At 42.0% G+C, this 22,932-nt stretch overlaps 1 protein-coding gene and 1 non-coding gene across 2 annotated transcripts in view; both read left to right on the top strand.

Moving 5' to 3' along the window:
• The window catches only part of ADAMTS12 (ADAM metallopeptidase with thrombospondin type 1 motif 12), a 315,003-nt gene that overhangs the window by 237,618 nt on the left and 54,453 nt on the right, over positions 1-22,932 (top strand). Inside the window, exons 14-17 of the mRNA XM_003792927.3 lie at positions 435-555; positions 6,510-6,754; positions 7,285-7,423; positions 20,777-20,903. Coding sequence (XP_003792975.1) covers positions 435-555; positions 6,510-6,754; positions 7,285-7,423; positions 20,777-20,903 — 632 coding nt within the window. The remainder of the gene's footprint in view (positions 1-434; positions 556-6,509; positions 6,755-7,284; positions 7,424-20,776; positions 20,904-22,932) is intronic.
• LOC111726384 lies at positions 21,899-22,056 on the top strand. The gene has a single exon (XR_002774168.1). It is a non-coding gene; the product is annotated as a U1 spliceosomal RNA (small nuclear RNA).

Genomic DNA, 22,932 nt, shown 5'->3' with positions numbered 1-22,932 from the left:
TTCCGCGACCTTCAGTCCAAGTGTCGTGAGTCTTTGGTCCCTCATGCTGCTGCATACCCCAAATTTCATGGCTCCCCTTTTCCAGGCTGGAAACACATCTGAAAGAGATTTGTTGTTCTCCTACCCTTGACCCTGAGATATTTTCAGAGGTAGATTTTTGGAACTGTGTTGAATTCTGCCTCTGACTTGAGAAACTGGAGACCTCACAGTATGTGCCTCTTTTATCCCTAAGACAGTTTTTCTTTACCATTGGTGGCTGCTCTGGGTATTCCTCTGGCTGCCTCCAGGAGCAAATGTTAGTCCTTGTGCCCTTGTACCTCCCCGCCTACCTTCTCTTCTAAAGAATAAAGGGGAAAGGAGATGTCACAGCTGAAGGCAGGAGTGGCAGTGGCATCTCCTGCCTAGACATTCATCTTCTCTTCTCTTTCCCGCAGGTGGTTGGCTGTGACTATGAGATTGACTCCAATGCCACAGAGGACCGCTGTGGCGTGTGCCTTGGAGATGGCTCTGCCTGCCAGACTGTGAGAAAGATGTTTAAACAGAAAGAAGGATCTGGTAATAAACTAATAATGAAAGTGGCCAAGGACTGAGAAAGGGTTCGGGGGTGGGGGGTTAATTAATTCCTAGTTTTTGTTTTGTTTAAAATAGCTTATGACTTTTAAAGTGTTCAAAGTGGAACAGTCTTCATTACAAATAGGTAGGGGCTCCTTGGCAGTTTGAGGGAGGAGTTGATTGCTGAGCAAATACAAGATGGTATCACACTGACACAGAGACTTGAAGTTGCCTCGTGGAACAGGGGTGGATCACCTGGGAAGATCACAACAATCTAGGCTACATGCCAGTGGCACTAAAACAAACTAGGAAGCAGAGGGGAGAAGCAAACCAAAGCTGGTTTAGAAGAGATGGAAAACTGGCTGAGAAGTCTGCAGATACAAGGGCAGGTTCTGTAAGTGAGGGCAGAGGAGCCAGCAATGGCTTTAAAGGCAAGAGGACTGGGGTGCGCCTCAGGGTTGCTGCCATCATTCCCTGTGACTGGTTCCCCCCAGTGGTCTCCTGTGACTCTCCAGGCAGCCACTCTACTCGAGACCCCCTATTTGCCCCCACTCTACCGTCTTTCCCCATGGTTACCCCTATGAGGTTTCTTCTCTGTGCACCTTGGAACTACTGATAAGCTTCAGAGTGTGGCGAGTCCACCCTCTGCTCAGATCAGGGTTAAGCCCATGCAGATTTGCCTTCAGTTAAAGCAGTTCTCATGGTCTCTTGGCACCAGCAATGATTTGTAGTTGATGGGGTCTTGGACAAAGGCTAAGTTAGGCCTGGAGATAGATGGTGAAGACAACTCAGAGTACCTTGGTTTGAGCTTCCCCAGATATATCCTGAGATAAGAATGCAGCTACAAATCATTTATTTGGGGGGTCAGAGGATCCTGGGAAGCACCAGTGGGGCTTTGGAGATGTCAAACAGGGAAAGGAAGGCAACCAAGAGAGGGGTGTTTCACTAAGTGGGTACCGTGATGTAGGAGCCAGCACAGAACTGAGATTTCCCACTGGAGTGGTGAGAAGAAGCTGAGATGAGATACACCACATCCCATCACTCATGGGTTGAGGCTACTCCAGGTAGCCTCAAAAGGCGTCTTGAGCCTCTTACCCACACAGCTGCCTCAGAAATCTCAATACCTCTGTCCACATGTCCACACTGAGCATTTGACATCTCTCTGCCATTCCCTTTCTCCTCCTCACTATTCAGAGGAATTCTGATGGCTTGTGGCACCCAGGGAGTTGTGTCAGCTTTAGACTGTTCATTTCCTGACAGGTTTCTCAAAGCTCTGCGGGACCACTGCTCTAGCACACTGGAGAAATCCTTCAAGTGCTAATGTGCTCTGTGTTCCATATATCCACAGGGCACTCCCCAGAGCCTATCTTTGCTTTGTGTTTAAAGCCACATATACCATGAAAACCCTGGTTACTATTACCCCACTGTACAAATGAGGCCAAAGAGGGATGTGAAAATTGGGAAGTGGAGTTAGATTGCATTAGGCTAGTCAGTTAATGCAAGGGCCAAAGTTGCAAAGGGGTTCCCTTTGGACTTGCTCTCCTTGAAGACACCCCATGTCTAGTTCTCTGTGCCTGCTTGCATGTGGTCTTGTATCACTGCCTATTTCCCCTCATGCTTCATTCATTTTCTCTAATGCAATTATAAACGAGGGTTGTCTTTCAGGCTTCGTCTCCACACTTCCTAACTCAAAATCACCAAACGTATATATGTATGTATGGTAGGTATTCAATAAGTGCTCATGTAAATTTATGTGAAAATTGTTTCTCTTAAGATTGAGTTCATGTTCCTTTGATAATAAAGGACACTGGATCATTAACTGTCCCACCACGATGCTGTGGGATGCCTGCATCACGCCTGCATCATGCACTTTTCTCCTGAGGTCCTGCCTACAGTGGAGCTGTGGTGTAGAACTGTTCTGTAACATGAGCTACCTTCTGGGCTTTAGTCACTACCTGATTCTCCCCTGAAGGTGTCCTCCATTCCCCAGTAATGCACACCCTAGAGTATTCTTCCTCCCCATTTCTCCACCCAGAACTGTAGTTTCTGTGCTGAGTAGCAGTGATTGTCTCAGGGCATTCACATTGTAACTCCATGTCCCTGGTCCAGACAGCACCCCAAGGGCCTGAGGTGGGTCCTCACGGAGGGTTATTCCCAGAACGAGTGTGTCTTTGTACCGAGCTAGTGGGGGGCTGTGATTGTCTGAAGATGGCTTTGCTTTTCCAACACGTCTGCATCAAATCCTTGGGCCCTTATTTATCTTGGTTCATAAACTTGGACATGAACAAACCCAGAGCTTCCCTTTCAAAGGAAGTAAACAGCCGCTGGGCAATGCCAGAAAACAACAAACATGGGGAATAGATGCAGACTAGCCCTGGTGGCAAAATAATCTCCATGATGGGGAAATAACGGGAGTGTGCGAGCAACCACCCAGAACAGCTCAGAAATCCTTCAGACCTTGCACTGATCCATGGCTTCTGTGTTCTTCTCCTTTCATGCTTTCCTTCAGCTTACTGGTCTTTTTAACAGAGTGAGTTTTTTTTTTTATTTTTTTTTATTTTTTAAAGCATAGATGAAAATGTCTTTGTGAGAGATGCCCATGTTGGTCAGACCCTACTCCTCCTCTGCTCTGAAGAAGGAGTTGCTGCTGCTGCCTTGGCTATGGAAGCATGAAATACTAGTCAAATCCTCTTTTCTGTGTTTTATCAGTGCTCCTAAGAAAGAAAGATAAGAGGATGTGGAATAAAAACAGGAAGATAGGGAATTAAAACAGGCTGGAAGGCAAGAGACCAAGCCCTGACCTATGTGACCGATGACCTTGAGGAAGTCACCCTTCTGGACTTTTATTTCTAGGGCCCTTTTGACCCAGAGTGAGGTTTTTGCCTTCTCCCTCCTGCTGTCCCCAGGGCTGATCATGCTTGTTGATATCTAGGTGTGGAAGATGGACAGTTTCCAGGAGAAAGTGTATGTGTCCATGGCTCCCCAAGGAGAGGACCTCTACTTAGTAGATTTGATGCCATGCACCAGATAGTAGCAACTCGTCTTTTAATTAGTACCATACTTAAGTAACTCAAGGCCTGCCTTCTTGTAGAATTCCCATTATGGATTCCATTTCCTCTCTTAGAGAAAGAGAAAATAATTGGCAATGAGGACATCTGGAATTAGTAGAACATGGGCCCAGAGTACAGTACACTGCATGTAGATATCAAGAGCTGTTTGGTTCATTCATTCATTCACTATATTACCTGGGCAGCATTAGTTGAACACCTATTGTGTGCTTGGCATCAGGGATAGATTAATACAGAAGGTAATGACTTTTTTCAATGCCTTCACTGCCTGTGCCACCATGGTAACTGCTACAGACCTCTGCTCTGACTCTTGACCCTGAGGCAGAAATTAAATGAAAAGCTTGCTTCAGAGGAAGTTGCTGGGACATTAAATTCTGTTTTTCCAAAGGCACCTTAAACTTCTTACTGAGAGCCTTGACCTTCATCCTGACCTGTTGTGCCTATTCTTTGGCCTAGAACATTGACCCTTTGCTGTTCAGATTCCTCAACCTTGGTTTGTTTCCTGATGCCCAAACTTCATGATTCTGTATTATTCACCTAGATTGATCTTATATATCAGCTTATATGTTGGCTATTTTCTGACTTTTTTTTAGCATTTTAGATGTAATCTGTTGACCTAAGACTGTCACTTTGGACTGCTGCTCAGGCTTTAGTTTGCTTCTCTTGAATTCACCATTACCAGGCCTTCTGACCAGTAAACTAATGCCTCCTAGGCAGATTCACACTGGCCAGCTTTGCTTTGTTGCTGGGAATGAGAGGCCACATTCCCTGAGCACCTTTGAACTCCTTTTTTAAATTTCAGAATACTACAGGAGTATGAACATTTTAGTTACATGAATTGCTTTTGTACAGTTTGACTCAGAGTTCTAAGTGTGCCCATCACCCAGATAGTATGCATTGACCCTGTTAGGTATGAATTTCCCATCCCCTTCTCCCCACCAGCTCTACTTGATTTCTGTTGAGTTTCACTACCATCTGTGCCCATGAGTATTGATCAATTACTTCCAATTTAATAGCGAGTACATGTGGTATTTGCTTTTCCATTCTTGCAAAACTGTACTTAGGAGAATGGTCTCCAGCTCTACCCAGGTTGTTACAAAATGCATTAGTTCACCATTTTTTTTTTTATAACTGAGTAGTACTCCATGGTATATATACTACATTTTATTAATCCACTCATGTATTAATGGGCACTTGGGTTGATTTCTCCTTTTAGAGATTGTGTGTGCTACAATAAACATTCAAGTGATGTGTCTTTTTGATAAAATGATTTTTTTCCCTTTGAGTAAATACCCAACAGTAGGATTGATGGATCAAATGACAGGTCTACTTTAGTTCCTTGAGATATCTCTGTACTACTTTCCATAGAGGTTATACTAGTTTGCAGTTCCACTACCATGTATAACTACTTCTTTCTTTCCACATCCATTTGCTTTGGGGGGACTTTTTGATAAAAAGCCATTCTCATTAGAGTTAGGTGATTTCTTATTATTTTGATTTGCATTTCCCCAATGATTAGAGATGCCAGGCATGCTTATTTGCCTTTAGTCTTATCTTCTTTTGAAAAGCTCTGTTTATATCTTTTGTGTATTCAGGTCCTGAGCAAATTATTCTTTCTGGACAGGCCAGGATTTGACTCCCAGGCACCATAACTTTACTGTCAGAGGGAGATGGAGCAGTCAAGGTGCTTTCAGCTGACAAAGACAAGGCTTTTGCTTGTCATGCCAAAAATCCTAGTCCAGTGGAAAATGACCAGAATGCCAGAATGGTCAGGACCTTAAAAGTGTGTTTTTCATGAAAAAGTTCAAGGAGCAAAGAATAGTTAGCTTATAGAGAGCAAAATTATGGAATATTAGAGCCAAGAGAGACCTCAGACGTCACCATTCTGTCCTCTTCATTGTGCAGCTGAGAAAGTCACAGAACTAATCTGTGATTAAAGCAAGAGACTGGAACATGAGTCTTTTGACCCCCTGCACAGGAGTCCTATCACAATGCCAGCCCCAGACTCTGTGTTCTTCCCACTCTATGAGGTGATGGTTCATAAGAAGCATAAATAAGAAGAATACATAAAGTGCTTAGAGCCTGGCAAACACTGGAAACTACTAAGTATTCGTTTCTTTTTACACCAGTGTGCCTTCTACAAGAATAACCATTAAGTAAGAATGCGACTGTGGTTAGAGTTATAATTTTTAGATGTTTACATATGCTTTTTCAGAAGGCTGGGTTATAACACCTGAGGATAAATTATAAATTTGTATTTTAAGAACCCATAAGAGACAAAATGATTTCAAAAAATCCCTTCCTGATAAATAGAATTGTCCAGCAGTATAAAAGGCTGTGCTCAGAGCTGAGTTTCTCATCATAGGCTACATTCACAAGAGCCAGGTGGCTCTTAATGAATAGATGCTATGATTAAATTATTTCTAAGACTCTGTCTCTTTAACCTGCTGGTGAAAAGAGCCAAAGTACATTAGGTATCCAATGCAATTGTTCAGGAAGTCTAATTTGGCAGCAGCAACAAATGGGAAGCCGAAATTCTAGCAGGAAGTAAGCTAGGAGCTTTAGGACTTTGAACCATCAACATAAAATCATACAAAAATAAATGCTGAGTCAACCACAAAAGCTTCAGAGTCCAATCTGCATTTATTTATTTCACTTCTCTTCACAAAACTATATACAAAGTGTGTCGTGAAGTTCCTGAAAAGTCTGATTTTAGCCACGCTTTATAAAGTTTACCATAATTAGTGCTTCTACCAATACCAGTGGCCACCCAGCAAGGGCACTAAATAAGGGGGATGCTGGGAAGAGGACAAACAATGGGTCCGGGACAGCTTGTGTTCAGCTGAGCAGCTATTGTGCCCCTTTCATTATCACGTCTTCCTTCCTTAGGTTATGTGGACATCGGGCTCATTCCAAAAGGAGCGAGGGACATAAGGGTAATGGAAGTTGAGGGAGCTGGAAACTTCCTGGCCATCAGGAGTGAAGACCCTGAAAAATATTACCTCAATGGAGGATTTATTATCCAGTGGAATGGGAACTATAAGCTGGCAGGGACTGTCTTTCAGTATGACAGAAAAGGAGAGCTGGAGAAACTGATGGCTGCAGGTCCCACCAACGAGTCGGTGTGGATCCAGGTAGGCAGGAGGGGAAGAGCTGCGGGCGTGACACCAGTGGGGATCTTGGTTTTTTTTTTCCAGCCACCACAAATACATACTGTGCTAATAAAAGGCTTTGGTCTAGTTATTTTCATTCTTCCCTTGAAAAGCACAAATAACTTACACTCACTTTGTGAGTGAGTACAAAAGAACACAAGGTGACCTACCAGCCTATTGCTGTAAAAGATATTCTTTACCTCAGAGTGGCCTCATATGATTAGATCTCCTATTTCCATGAACTTAAATTCCCAGGGGAATCCAGGCAAGAAATAACAGAATGGAGACTAGATAGATGTAGATATAGAGGCAGAGGTAGATACACAGGTTTCAGTATAGGGGTACATAGAGAGACACGGGCAAAGACATAGATCTACTTAATGATATTGGTTCCAATGCGTACACCTAAGACTACTCTGGGATAATGGGCATTGTGCTGTGCTTTTGCATGACTGTGGTTTATAAGATAAAATTATGACAGAGTTTGACATGACCTCTCTCTTGCCTGACAGCTGCTATTTCAGGTGACTAACCCTGGCATTAAGTATGAGTACACAATCCGGAAAGATGGCCTTGACAATGACGTGGAGCAGCTGATGTACTTCTGGCAGTATGGCCGCTGGACAGAGTGCAGTGTGACCTGTGGGACAGGTGAGAAACAGCTGCTGTCCCTGTGAATGTGTGTCAGCTTCAGAGTGGGCCACAGATTCAATGTAAGTCTGTGGTTTGGTCTGTACTCAGTGCCCATGAATCTACAGAGTTTCACAGAGATGGTCCTGGGGCCTTTGTGGACAATGAAAGCACAGAGATAAGGTGCAGGGGCTTCCAACTGTGGCCACAGCTGGCTGCAAATGCTTATCTGTAGTGGCAGATATCACAAAAATTATGCACAGACTTTTTTTTGGCTCATCAGCTTCCATCAGGGTTTGTGTAATTAATATGTGGCCCAAGACAGCTCTTAGATAAGCATTCACAGCCAGCCACCAGCCATGGTTGGATGCCCCTGAGAAGGAGAGGAAGTTTTTCTTTTATAAGCTCTAGATACCAGCCATCATGAAAGGTTTTGTTTGAAGAAGAGGTTAGATGCCAAACAAAAAAGCATAAAAACCACTGCTCTGGTTGATGACCCAAGGTCTACAAAAGTGCAACAACCTGCCCAAATACATACTATTAATCACGGCCAAATGCAAACCACAGCCAGCTCCTCTGATTCCTAGCCCAGTCCTAGCCCAGTTTCTTTCTCCATCTCCAATTTAGCCATTGTTTGATATCTACTAAGAGGATAGGTTTCTCTCACAGAGTCAACCATTGGAAAGATTCACTAGCTGCCAAGTGTCAGTCAGGGTGGGCTTTGCTACCATAACAAGAAAACGGAAATCCTAGTAACTTCACACAATGACAGTTGATTTTCCACCCATCATTGTATGTCTGAAGGAGGGTAGAAGACTTCACTTCATCTTCTAGCTCAGACTTCTGAAATGCATGCTTCCAGCTTACTCGATAAGAAAAGAGAGACGAAATAGGCAGACTGGCTCTGTTAACAGCCTTGGCCTGGAAGTGACCCCAATCACTTCCGCATACATTTCACTGGTTAACCTCAGTCCCATGAGCACAATCCAGCTGCAAAGAGGGGCAGGGGAATATGGAGGGGTGCATGGACATCTGGGGAGGTCACACGCTCTCTGCTGCAGGCTAAGGGAACTTCCCCAAGGCCTGTGAAGGTAGAGGTTGGGACCTATTGGGTACTGGGGCTCTGCCATTCATTTAGAGGGACTTAATAACAGCACCAATGTGAAAGCCTCTGCCTCTGTTTTTCCTTTTAGATCAGGTCTAAGTCTGTTCTGAACTTTCTGTTTTCAAAGTACTGCCTATAAAACCAGGGTGGCGACAGAGAGAAGTGCTGGGATTGATGTAGCAAAGGAGAAGGGATAAAAGCCAAGCAGTGAGGGGGCGGGGAGACCACGGCCTGCTCTTCCGGGGACTTTCCTCTCACACACTGGGTCTCTGCCCTCTCTCTCACACCCTGGCTTCCTCACTCCAGGAGCCACTCACATAAAGAGGTCTAGAAGTTGAATTATGCACTGTCAACCTTATAAACGATTTTTATATTACTAACTTCTTTGTTCCCTGCTTTGGCGCAGAAAGCCAAGGTTAGCTTTTAGAATCAATGAGAGTAAAATACTCATTTTAAATCATGTGCTAATTTGAGGTCAGTCTGTGGCAGCAGCTGTAAGTGGTATTGGTGGGAGAGGAGTCCTGCCTCTCTCATTTCCGAATGTGCTGTCCGCCCTTGCCTGGGAGGATCTGGATTTGCAATTAAGCAAATGCAATTTAGGCAGAAAGTAAGTGGGGAAACACATTTTCCTGAAGGAGCAGTGGGAGGCAAACAAAGTTATCGTGGCTGTAGTTACAAGTACTTCGCCAATTTATTGTCCTCTGCGTTCTTATTTGTCAGTGAAGTGTGAGTTTAAGCTCCAAGCTTAAATCATTTGTCTCAGGCCACCATGAAGTGATACTAACCAGTGTTGACTGACTAGGGACTCCTCAGAGAAACAGGACAACATCCTTCACTCTCCTCCATCTCTAGGTAGGATGAACTCTTTGCATCATAAACACTGTATTTCAGAGCATTGGGAGCCAAGAGATAAGTGGCTGATTTGCACAGTGATCATAACAACACAGCTGACAGGAGCTGGGAAATCAAATGTTCTCACCAGATAGGAATCAGACATTGGGTTTTGTTACGGCCTGAGCCTTCTGCAGCACCTCTACCTCCCTAGGTAAATGTCCTTCTGATTACTATGCCTCACTGGGAATGTGCTCACCTGAACCTCAGCTACACTGCCTGAGTGATACTGAGTTCTCTTGCTCTAGCAGAGGAGACAGGGTATCTACTTAAATACTCTCCAGCAGACAGGATGAAATGCCGATATTCACACAGGACACACATTGATAAATATAAAGGCAAAAGATTGCCTAAAACACTGAATCATTCAGTGATGGAGTTTTATTTTCTTTAAGTCAAAACTTTCTATATTGTAAACATAAGTTAAACAGATTACTGAAACATGAAAAATAAAGGCACTATCCTAACACCTGCTACTTTTGCTACTTTATTTCCTTTCAATATTTTTTTCCTAATCCTGAATGTATACAGTTGTATGTATATGGATGTAGATAAACACTCATCCACACATACGTTTTTATTTATCATACCTTTACGTGTTATACAGTAAAAACACGTATGTTTTTATTTATCATACCTTTATGTGTTATACAGTCTTGGTGACTATAATTTTTAAGGAGGCATTTTATTCTTTCTAAACACATTTTCTTAGCCAATTCCTTATTGCCACTCATCTGATCAGCATCTTTGGGCCCGTGTAAAAGATGATATCCTTAGTTTTAATTTCTATGTGGAATTTCCAGTTTTAAAGAATATAAATATTATGATAATATTAAGGAACTTATTACCAAATTGATTTCCATAGTAAAGAGGTTATAAATAGCTGGTAACAATCATTTTATTTTTTGTAATTGTTGTGTTTGGTTTTAGATGTTTTTCTGGGAGATGTTTTAAACATAGCAGCAAAACAGAGAATGTAGTCGCAAATTCTTGACTACCAACCATTCAGCCTTATGAGATCTTACTGTTATGTCACGTTTGTGTCAATCTTTATTAACTTGCTTTTGTTTCTTGGATTCGTTGCACTGACTTGGCCCATTAATAGAAAGCTGAATGGAATAATGTCAACAGACCAAAGGGACATCTAAGACTTCCTCCTGACTTTGATAAGAATGCTCCAGATGATCTTACCAGGGAAAATGAACTCCCTTCTATTCCTAGTTTGTTATATATTTCATTATGAATGAATGTTGAATCTGCCCTAATCTTTTAATGCACCTACTGAAACAATCACGGTTTTTCTCCATTAATATGTTAATTGGTTGTTTGACGAATAGATTTTCTGTTACTGGGCCGCATTGGCATTCCTCAGATAAAGTTTACCTAGTATGATGTAGATTTGCACTGGTGTGTGTAGTATATACACCCCTGAGTTCGGTCTGCTTGTGTTCTATCTGGGACTTTTGCATCTGCATTCATGAATGACGTCTTTCTTTACTATTCCCTTCCAGAACTCCCTTGCACCCTCTTTGGCATCTGAAGTTACCCTGACCTTATCAATTAGTTGGGTTACTTTCCTTTGTTGTCTTTCTCTGTAACTTTATATAAAATAAGAATAACAAGTTTGTGTCCGTTGCTATCTTTGTTTCCCAAGAACTTTTCCCACTGGTTTGAGTCAGCCCCACTGTGCTTCCCTGCCTGTCATGTCCAGTCCTCACAAAGGACTCTCATACGCAGTAAAAGGCAAGTCACCTGTGGGTCAAGTGGTTAGATAGGCCATGGGCGGTCAACACGTGAGGGCAGCTCATTCTCAGTCTTCTCATGCTTCTCCTTGATCATATGGGTCAAAAAAATCCTCATTTTTTCATTTATTTATATTATTCCTTCTTCCTTTTGAGTGGCCCCTGTCTTCCCTTAAAATTGCATTCAGACAAGTATCTCTTTCAAGTGTCTAAAATCTTCCTTGGGCCCACGATTCTCTTCCTGTCTAAGTAATAGACAGTCCTATTAGTATGTCAAGCCAGATAAGACTGCGGACTCTGGAGCCAGGCTGTTCAGACTGCATCCCAGTGTACTAAGTTGCCAGCTGTGTAACCTTGGGTAACTTCCCTCTGCTCTGGTTTCTTCATTTATAAATGTGAGGAATTATCATGCCTACTCTGTACGGTTGGTGTGAGAATCAAATAGTGAATACATGTAAAATGCGATTATTAAAAAGCAATTGCAGAAATTTCTTAGTAATTTATATTTAAGCATTACTTTTTCATTATTCCTTTTATTCTTGTATGTAACTTCTATTATATGAATGCTGAAACTTCTCAGTCTACCCTATACACATCTTAACTGCTTTATATATATTTTTCCTTCTGAACTGAATTCTAAGTTCTTCAGTACTGTATTCCACTTCACTAACTCACTCTTCAACTGTGTCCTCTCTATTCTTTATCCCGCTACAGCATTTTTATTTCAGTGACTCTCTATTTCCCCATAATTTTTGTTGCTTCTTTTTCATATCCATCAATTCTCATTTCTTTCATACTTGTCCTAACTTATTGTGCTTTAGTAATGGAAATTCTATCTTCATTGGTTTATTTAAACATCTTCCATTTTTTATTTCTGTATGGGAGATGCACTAGTGGTGTGAAGAGGTAGAAGGTCTTTGCAGAGGAGCAACAGTTGCGTGGACTAAAATTGAAGAGACACAGATGGAAGAATTGTACAAATGTGGAGCTCGACTAGAGATCGACTAGACCAGACTTACTGGTTGATTCCACTTACCTGTTGGTAGGGAGTGATTTGAACATGAGGGAAGATTGAAGGGTAACACCCCATGTTCACCCTTGGGTATGGAACTTAGTGAATGGTATCATTCACTAAGATGAGGAAAAGATGACAAGAACCAGGTCTGAAGAAAAGTTTATGCTCATATATTCTCAATTCAAATGCCCGAGAAATTTTCAGGTGAAAATACTCAAAGGCGGTAATATCCTTATTCTAAAGTTTTTGTCAGATTGCCCTATCACATTTATTTTACCAGAGGGGCTTCCTGTTCTAATTATTTTGTTACTTTTCTGAGTATTAGATTTCTTTGTGTACACACATGTTTTGGAATGATAATTTATGGGCTTTCCTCTTAGTTTATTTCTTTTCCCTCTCCGCTCCTCATCCTCCCTCTTTTCTCTGTGGGCATCTCACTGTTTCTATACAGAAATTTTGCGATTTTACCTGACCACACTGTGTGACCCTATTCGAGGGCCAAGACTTGGCATGATTTCTTCAAATTGCTGTCTTTTGGTGACACTGAAGACATGTATAGTCAAGGACCCAGCACATAGCTTGACTGAGCTTCTCTGGGTTGAGAAACTGAGTCCTTGACTTGCCATCTTCTTAGGCCTGAAGCTTATCAAGGGTGAACATGCTAAACAGATTTGATGAGGATGGTCTCATCCCCATTTCATGCAGCCACCATAGGTCCTCTGACTCTGCTGGGGCTGAGCAGGTGGCCACCTCTAAGTGCTTCTCCCCAGAGCCTGGCAGAGCCTTTGTGAAGTCTACTCAACAGTTTTTCAGAGATATTTCCCTACATTTGAGCATGGTACCATGGTTTTCTTTTTTATATATGTCTATGTTTTGTAACTTAATATTTTTACACTTTGATATGTTATACGTTACTCTGACACAGTTGAAGCAAATGGCTATTTCAGCATAATTTCACTAAGATGTTATTTTTTATTGTGAATATTAAAAATATTTCATTACCTTTGTTCTGGATCAGAGATCCACGTGAAAAACTACAAGAGAATATAATAAGTTCAGCCAACTGGCATGGAAACCAAAGTATTTTCCACAGCCTTCTCTCAAGGAGTAAGGGGCTGTCTCTCAGACAACACCAGTGACGGTCCCCTCTCCATGCCACGCTCTGTCCTTCTGTCCTCTCAGACTCATTGCTTTTACACCTGCCTTACTCAGGGGGTGTAACCCTATGACTTCAGGAGAAGTTAGGACTCGATTCTTCTCAGGAAATTTGGAACAGGATGGAATAACAAGTGCCACCATCCCTTACAGAAAGCTTGCTGAAAGAAATTTACTTGAGTCACCCATCCAAAGATCATCAGTAACTGATGATACTTGTATTTAATGGCAGCAGTTTTTATAGGGTTTAGCCAACAGTGTTCCTACTAAAACTCACAGTAACCACAAAGATGTGTGCACACCACCTTGATAAGACATGAGCATCATGTAGAAGGCACATCTTTCACTCTAACCCTGACTTGTGACTATACACAGATGTTAAGAAAACAGAATTTACTTCTTTGCAAAATCAGAGTCAGATACTTCTTTGACATTTTCAAAGTGCACTCATTTCCTGCTAAGCTATCTGATTTTGTCTACCATAATTCTCACACAGAACCAACCACATCTAGATATTGATCAGTAATAATAACTAGAAGATTTTTTTAAATCTAAAACTTCATAAAGATAATAGGAAGATTTATTGAGATGCATTTAATCCAATTAAATTAATGGAATTGAGATGGACATTATAGAAGGAGGCTTACAGTTTTCCATATGCATAAATATATAAACTGCAGTAGTATACAGTGGAGGTCTGATAACCTGCCAATTGTAGTTCAGCAATGAAACAATGAGGACCCTTAGCCGGAGTGAATTGTCTAATGTTCTCTTATTCTGCTGGTTTCCTAGTCCCATTTTACCCCAGGCGGCCAGCAGAGATTAGTCCTGCCTTATTTCCAGGCCTTTCACTTTGTTCTCTAATAATGCAGTTGCTTGGATTTTCTCAGTTGGTTTCTATGAAGGTTTTCGTGACTCTGTGCTCTGTGAAATGCTAACTGGCTGCTTTCTTTGTGAACCCATGAATCTTGTCAGATTCTACAGGCCTCTGATTTGCTTCAGCCGGGTGCTTTGCTTGATTTGCAGATAGTGGCTACAGAAGGCAAGTTATAATCCAGACGGAGAATTTCTTGACTGTGATAAATTTTGAAAATGGCTCCTTCACAGGGTAGAACCTTTTTCTACCTAACAGTGTTAAACATTCTTTAAGCACCTTGTTTGAGCACTTCTGACATAATTTTTTATGTTACCCCTGACCATGATAGTCAATTTATGAATTTATATAATCAGTTCACTGGCATTTCAGAGAGAGAAAAGAGTTTTGACTTTGAGTCTTACTGATATTGTAAGATTTGTGGGTGTTAGAAATGAACAATAATAAACCAGACCTTATTGATTGACGTCCAGGCGATACTTACTATTGAAGTTGATGTCAATACTCTTCTGAGCTAGAAAACACATGAATTATGTAACTGAAGGTTCAGTTGTTCACTGGAGGCCAGTTACATCATAGGAGTGTGAAAACTAACGTGTTTTTTGTGTACTAAATGTACTAAATGTACTGCTTTTCTCTAATCTCAGAGTGTGAAACCAACCCCAGTCTTGTGAAGTGTAGAAGCAGAGCTGTAGAAGGAGTTAATGCTCATGATTGGGTGAATGTGTTATAAACCCAAATCCAGAAGCTTTGGATTTGGGTTCAGAAGCTTTTCTTAAGGATACTAAGCATTATATTGTGTGCATACTAAGACACATGCATCATTTTTATCCTCACACCTACCCTATATCATAATACTATTGCCATCATGGAAATGGGGATGAAGCAACTGGTGTTTGGGAAGGTCAACAAGAGTGCCCAAGATCACTCAGCAAGTGTGTGTTGAAAACAGGATTCAAAACCAGTTCTGGTTCTTATCCTGCTGTTGATGTATGATGTTGTGGCAAAAAGTGCAGTATTTCCTATTATCATAAACTTAAGATCAGAGATACTCAAGACAGTGTCCCTTTAATGACATCATGTGAAAGAGTTACAAGTCTTATCCTGCTGTTGATGTATGATTATCGATTGACATCATGTGAAAGAGTTACAAGTCTTATCCTGCTATTGATGTATGCCGTTGATTATTAGCGACAATAATCATTGTCGATTTCTCTGTCTCTCTCCACTATTTCTTAAAACTCAACAAATCCACATCTGAATCTCCCCCCTAAGCCCCCCACATTCACATGTTTGAGCTTTGGTAGTGATGGGATTCAAACTGTCCTTGTCTGAGCCTTCATTATGACAGGTAGACGTGAGCTATTGAGCAGGAAAACAGGGATGAAGGGGCCAAGGGAGCCAGAAAGAAAAACAAAGTAAATATTTAGGTGGAACTGAAATTGAATGTTGCTAAGGATAGCGTCATCAACAAGACAGGTGGTTATATAATCCCTCCTCTTCCCTTCTTCCTGTGAAGTTAATGTTATTTCTATTTATTTAAGGGAATTTTAGTGATAAGCTCTCTACTGATTCACAGAATTCTTATAATTTTTCATTATCAATATCAATATTATATCTAGTTGGGGGAAGAATATAGAATTTGCAAATCTATTTTATGGGCTAATGTAAAATTTAACTTGTACCAACATCGTTCTCTAAGTCTGAATATACTGACTTGTAACTCTTTCACGTGATGTCATTAAAGGGACACTGTCTTGAGTATCTCTGATCTTAAGTTTATGATAATAGGCAATACTGCACTTTTTTGCCATACGTGATTACAATAAGCGAAATCTTTGGTTGTTTTATCTATACCCTTCCTAAATTGAATTTTTGAACCAAACTTAATTAACCATATAACAGATTCCCTGTATTTTAGAATCTCAGTGTTAAATTGAGAATATGATAAGCTCTGTTGTTGTGAGTTTTTTGAACATAAGAACTTTATTTGTTCTTTAAATGTGGCATAATTTCTACTCAAGACGATTAGTACATATAGGAAGATGGTTCTTTTAAAGGTAGTTCACTGACCTCTCACTGCTCGTATCCAATAAGATTTAATAACCATTTGCAGCTGCTTGGAGACATTCTCATGGCCACATGGAGAAAGACATTCAGAATCCTCTGGAAATAAAATTTTGAATTTGATTCTCATATATTTTGGAATGTGATTGATTTCTACTTATGTGTCCGTTTTTTTTTTTTTTTTTTGAGACAGAGTCTCACTTTCTTACACCTGGTAGAGTGCTGTGGCCTCATAGCTCACAGCAACCTCAAACTCTTGGGCTCAAGTGATAGATCCTCTTGCATCACCCTCCCAAGTAGCTGAGACTACAGGCACCTGTCACAATGCCCAGCTATTTTTAGAGATGGGGTCTCACTCTTGTTCAGGCTGGTCTCGAACTGGTTAACTCAAGTGTTCTACCCCCTCGGCCTTCTAAAGTGCTTGGATTACAGGTGTGAACCACTGTGCCTGGCTACTTCTGTGTCCTTTAAAGTAAATGCTTCTACGTAAGCAGTAGAATCTTAGCATTCTGGCAACATATTGATTGACTAAGATCCTTAATTAAGTAGAATTTCTTTGGGGACTGTGTTTAGTTTACAAGAGAAGGGGACAAATGACAAGCCAATTAAAAAGCCAATATCATCTTTCTTTCTTTTATTAACAGGAAAAGATCAAGGTCACATAGATTTTTAGCCTAATCTCTTAACACTTTCTGCCTCTGCAGTGTCACATAATGATAACTGCTTTTAACAGGATGGCCTGACTCTAACCCCCTCCACATGAGTTATTGTAACAACCTATACCAAAGAAAGATTTTGTTATTCCAGCAATTGGTTTTCCGAGTTAATGAGTCTGCCACTATAGATTAGTGGTTTGAAGGTTTTTATTGAAAAGGGGGAGTTATTCATTAGGGTCCCTTAAAGAGAACAGCAGGTACATCCACACTGAATACATTGGCTGCTTTCAAAGAATTTGGGGGAACTAAGGAAGGTAATTCATTGCCCCTGCTCATTAACAGTGGAGGGTGGGAGGAATACGGCTACTATCACTAAGCACAGAGGATTGAGGAGAAAGAGTGGTTAAACCAACGGGAAGCCAGCCCAACCTAACTGGAAGCCTCAGGGCTCAGAGCAGGGAGGGAAAAGGGATGGAACGGATCTAGAGGAAAGGCGAAAGACCTGTAGCACAGGACAGGAGGAGATGAAAAATCAATGAAATCAATAATAGTTAGACCACAGCAGGCCGTGCTGGACTGTAGCACTGGGTCTTGACCAGAGAAAAGAAGAGAGCCTACATGTATTGAATGCTTTTCTGGTTATTACTGTCATATAATAAACTATCCTAAATTTAGTGTAGTAAAAAAATCGACCATGCACTATGCTTGCAGATTCTGTGGGTCAGAAATTTGGGTAGGGTGCAGAGGGGATGGTGTGTCCTGCTCCACTATTTTTAGCCCCTCAACTAGGAACACTCAAATGCCCTAGGGCTGGAACGACCTGGACATGTGTTTATTCATGTGACTGGCACTGGGGCTGGGCGATCTAAAGGCTGGCCTCATCTAGTGGAACCAAGATGTTATGGGTTTCCTCCAGTGGCTATGGTGTCCTGGGAGTGAGAGATAGAAAAGGCAGATGAAGCCTTTTCTGATCTTGTGTCTGAGGTCACACAGCATCGCTTCTGCATTTAGTAGTCCAAGGCCAGGGGAATTAGAATCCATGTCTCGGTGGGGGTGGGAGTGAAAAGTCACATTGTTGAAAAGCTTGCTTAATGGGAGAATACATACTGTTCCAGCCATCTTTGGAAATCACAACTGCCACGTGCATGTTACTAATGGAATATGAACTAACATAGTTTTGAAGCATTCTGACAGCAGTTGTAACAAACTATTTTCTAGGCCAAATGAAATTATATTAACCTGAATCCTCTCATTACCCAAGCTTTCCAATGTAGGATACACTTCAGAGGTTAGCTAGCTTAGCTTCCTGCCCCCAAGCAGTCTGATTATCGCTGTTCTTATTGTCCCACAGAGGAAGCCAAGTGATGCATAGAAGGGAGAACAGGGACTATAACCCTGGACTCTTCAGTTTGATTTATTTGTTTCATTCATTTAACCAGAAATTGGTAAGAAATGAAATTATAAATTAAATTTTGCCAAATGAACACACATGCATTGGGCTTGATAAAGAAGCACTGGGCTAGTATAGCTTTCTTCTGACATCAAATAAGTCTACCTCGCTGGAATATTTGGGCTTAGCTTGCTATCTATCATATATCAGGGTTGTCACATACCAGAGTACAGGGGCTGGGGGGACAGAAGAGTAAAGCTTGCCTGGACAATTAATGTCTGTGGAGAAATATGTAGTTATTTAATACGTAGTTATTAAGGTCCTCTTTGCATGTGACGGTATCTTTCTGACCAATCTATCCATTCATCTCACTTCTCGTCCTGCGGATTGACACCTGCACTGTCATTAATGTGCTGAGGGGGATTTTGTGTAAGTTTTTGTGCCCTGGTAGAAACAAAATAGTGAACACACCTATCTTTGCTCTTCAGGTACGGCCATAAACCAAAAGAGAATGTTTCCAAACTGTTTGAATCACTTGATAATTTCTTTTTATATTTTGACATCAAGAATTTGGCAAATCATGGTGTATGGCACTCTTCTTGGGGGGCAGGACTCAGTTATAAGAGGTTTTTATTAAAACCTCCAGGTATCCGCCACCAGACTGCCCATTGCATAAAGAAGCTTCATTGGTTATATCAGTTTCATTGATAACAAATGCAATCAGTGAAACCTAATTCTTTGTACCCTCAATGAGTCCCAAACACTAACAAATAAAAAATACGAGAATTTGGCAAACTAGTCGAGCTTTAACAAAATATCTAAGCAGCTAAACTTTTTCTTTCTCCCACTCTACAATGGCAGGGACAAGGTGGCATCTCTGGCATTACCCATTCTAATCTCTATTCCATTGATGTTGTCTAGTAGTTAAGAAAGCCTGAGTGTGTCTCTTTAAAAAAGATACTTTTCTCAAAAAATAGGGCTTATTTTTTTTTTTTTTAAGGATCTGCTTGCTCTTTTGCAACTCCCTCTGGCCATATTTTAAGTGACAAGATGCCCTGTGGCATCTGCGCATATACAGTCTCTGGGCAGAGTGAGGTGATGGGGGGTTGGACTACTGGCTCCACAGCCAGCAGGGTGGCTGCAGGAAAGCCCCTTGGCATCCTGGGCAGGGAAGTGAAAGTGACCAGCTCATTGGCCTGCTCAGAGCCTTTCTATTCTGGAGTTCTGTATGCCAGTGAGCCCACTCAAGGCCTGGATGTTCTGTAAGCCCAGGGTGGCAGCCTTGGTACAAGCGATCCTGATCGCTCTGTCCCAAGGGGGCCTCAGGCTTGATTATTCTCAGCCAGTGTTCACAGGTGGCATTAGAGCACTGGCCCTTTAAAGAGAGACGCTGACTCACTTCCTCACTGCCTTGTCAAGCTCCAGCCCTGACATTCTAGCCACTCCTCCAAGTTCCCTGGCTGCGATATCCTGGTTAGCAAAGCCAAGGTTTCTTACCCTTTCTCAACCTATCTGACCTCCCTGTGCCTCAGATTCTTCATCTAGCACAGCAATTCTCAACCTGTGGGTTGCAACCCCTTAAGGGGTAGAACAACTCTTTCCCCTTTCACAGGGGTCACCTAAGACCATCAGAAAACACATATTTCTGATGGTCTTAGGAACCGAAACACCACTTCTCATGTGTGAGGGTCACTACAACATGAGTAACTGTATTAAAGGGTCATGGCATTAGGAAGGTTGAGAACCACTGACCTAGTAGATGGTGATGGTGTTGATCTCACTGGGTGGGTGTGATGTTTTGATTATTACACATCATAATCAATGATGGGTAATACATTACTTATATAAATACACATACACACACACACACATATGCACAGAGCTTAGAAGAGTGCCTGGGACGAGGATGTTGTTGTCTGACCTTGTCACCCTCTGTGTGCACCCCTCACTTATTTTATGTACCTGGTCTCTGAAGGCAGGAGGATTGTCAGTCCTTGTTCTATCAAAACCTCATGTTTTAAAAGACGTAACATCTCAAATTTTGCAGCATCATTTTTAATTATATTCTTGTCTTTCAGAATTTACCAACCTTGACTAATATAAAGGTTTCTATCTCCTCAATTCTCTGATTGCCTGGGAACACCAGGCGGTGATACCTACTTGCCTTATTTCGGTTTTGCTTTGTTTGCTATTGGCATTTGTGTGTTAGCCTTGTCTCCACAACTAGATTGTGGTCTGAGGGATAGGTGGCATCATCTACCTATACAACCCATGGTCCTTCCTAACCAAGATCTCCACCTGCTTCAGCTGCAGCATGAGGGCAAATCACAAGTCCCTATTCTTCATCCCGACTTTAAAAACCAAATCGCTTTGAACGTACCCATCAACATGGTCACTTGACATGACTGGGGCCTCTCCTCTGACCAAGAACAGTGGGATCAGGATTCAACATGTGCAAATCTTTCTGTCCCACCCCCAGGTATCCGCCGCCAGACTGCCCATTGCATAAAGAAGGGGCGTGGGATAGTGAAAGCTACCTTCTGCGACCCAGAGACCCAGCCCAATGGGAGACAGAAGAAATGCCAGGAAAAGGCTTGTCCACCCAGGTAACTGCCTGACAGTGGGACTCTGTGTGTCTGTCCACAGTGACTCTGGCTCCAGGGTGACGGAGCGCTTGCTGACGTAGGAGGCCTGTGCAGCTTACGAGGAAGCTGTCAGAGGTTTCTGTGGCTAGGCCATTGGAGCCTATGGCAAGCTGTGAGGACATTTTCTCACAAGAACAATGTTTTTTACAAGTTAATGTGTTCTGTGTTTAGTTATTTGGTAAGACTAAGTCTTGTTGAAGACAAAGCTATGTAGATCACTCGAATTTTGTTTAACTAACACAGGTGTGGCTTTTCCAATTGCACTTTACCAGTGCTTCAGGGCACGATGCCCACTTGTGCTTCAGGCTGCCTGTCAGAGTGGGCTCACAGAGCCAGCTTTCCAATCTTGGCATTACTGGCATTGGGGGCTGGATAATTCTTTGTTGGGATACGGGGTTGTCCTGTGAATTGTAGGGTGCTTAGTACCATCGTTGGCTTGTAGTTTACTTAGAATATATTAGTAGCACCTCTATCTCCCAATCCAGGTTGGGATCTCCCCAGATGTCTGCAGATGTTACCAAATGTCCTCTTGGGGACAGAATCTCCCTCATTTGAGAGCTGCTGTTAGATACTTGTTTGCTGACTACATTGGTTTAAGATGTTTAGATCCTAAAAGGTAGCTGAGATGTTGTTATGAGGGGCTTGCATTAAAAGATAGAGAGAGAAAAGGAGGAGAAGGAGAAGGATGGAGAAAAAGAGGGAGGGAGGAAGGAGGGAAGGAAGGAAAGAAGGAGGGAAGTAGGGAGGGAAGGAAGGAAGGAAGGAAAGAAGGAAGGAAGGAAGGAAGGATGGAAGATTTGTTGGTTGATCTCTGGAGGGCATCTTCATTCTCTGGTGACCATCTTCATTCTCTGGTGACCTTAAACAGGGATGTGTTTACATTACAGAGTCCATCAGACATTTGCTCCAGTTCTAAGCAGATACCAAGAAGAGTTTATTTAAACAAGAGAGAACAAATACTTAGTTGGCAGGGGAGACACTGTGATCACCAAGGTGCTTTTCTCAGGGTGAGGCTTATCCATTGTACCCTGGATGTGCTGACCACTCCTCCAAATGTGGGAAATTCAACTGGGTAATTTGTGTGAGTGGGGGACTGTATTTATGCTTTCTTCTATTAAAAAAAAGAAAAGAAAAGAAAACAAGAGGGGACTAGTTGGTATCATGAATCAAACAGGTGACAAGTTGGGTTCTAAAGAAAAGCTAGAATGTGTGATAACCATCAAAGAACGAGATAGGAAAGCAGAGTCAGGCCAATGGAGTTAAGGAAAGCAACATCAGTGTCCTAGAAGTTTAAATGGCAGGGCCCAGGGGCTGGGGAGTTCTTGCCTCAGAATCCAAGGTTTGTTCTCTATCCAGCTCTGCAGTTTCTTCTGGGTCATACCCAGGCTGTGAGGTCCGAAGCTGGACCTCAGCTCTGTTGAGCAAAGACAGAAAAGCTGCAAGCACCTGATCTTCCTGTATCTCTTTCCTATGACTCCTCTCCCAGGAAGGACCAGGAATCTCAAGGGAAGGTTTCTGTGGCTCTAATGTGCTCACAGTGCTCCTCAGGCAGCACTCGGTTTTGTGTGTAATTATGGTTATTATGTGACCTTCTCAGGGACGAGTGAGCCCAGAAAGAGCTTTTCTTACAGCTGATCCAGCATGTGCTGCTCCACAGGGCTCAGGGGCCTGCCTCACACCTTCTCTACCTCAAAGTCAAGGAAGCTGTGCCAGTCACTTCCTTTGCATCCTCTAGAAAGCAACCACCACACCCATGCTAGGATTCTTAACTCACTTTCAAAACCATATTCTCTGTTGGATTAGCTATCTTCTTAAGACCACGGCTGTTTCTTTGAACTAAGTTTATCCCTGGGGCTCATTTTTCTTGTTTTTTAATTTTTTAATTTTTTTTATTTCTTACAGCATAACTGTGTACATTAATGCAATCATGGGGTACAGTGTGCTGTTTTCATATACATTTTGAAATACTCTCATCAAACTGGTTAACATA

The sequence above is a fragment of the Otolemur garnettii genome, unplaced genomic scaffold (assembly GCF_000181295.1).
Source record: "Otolemur garnettii isolate 467f Iridium unplaced genomic scaffold, OtoGar3 scaffold00063, whole genome shotgun sequence".
In the NCBI taxonomy this organism is placed as follows: Eukaryota; Metazoa; Chordata; class Mammalia; order Primates; family Galagidae; genus Otolemur; species Otolemur garnettii.
This window is presented reverse-complemented; position numbering and strand designations above follow the sequence as displayed.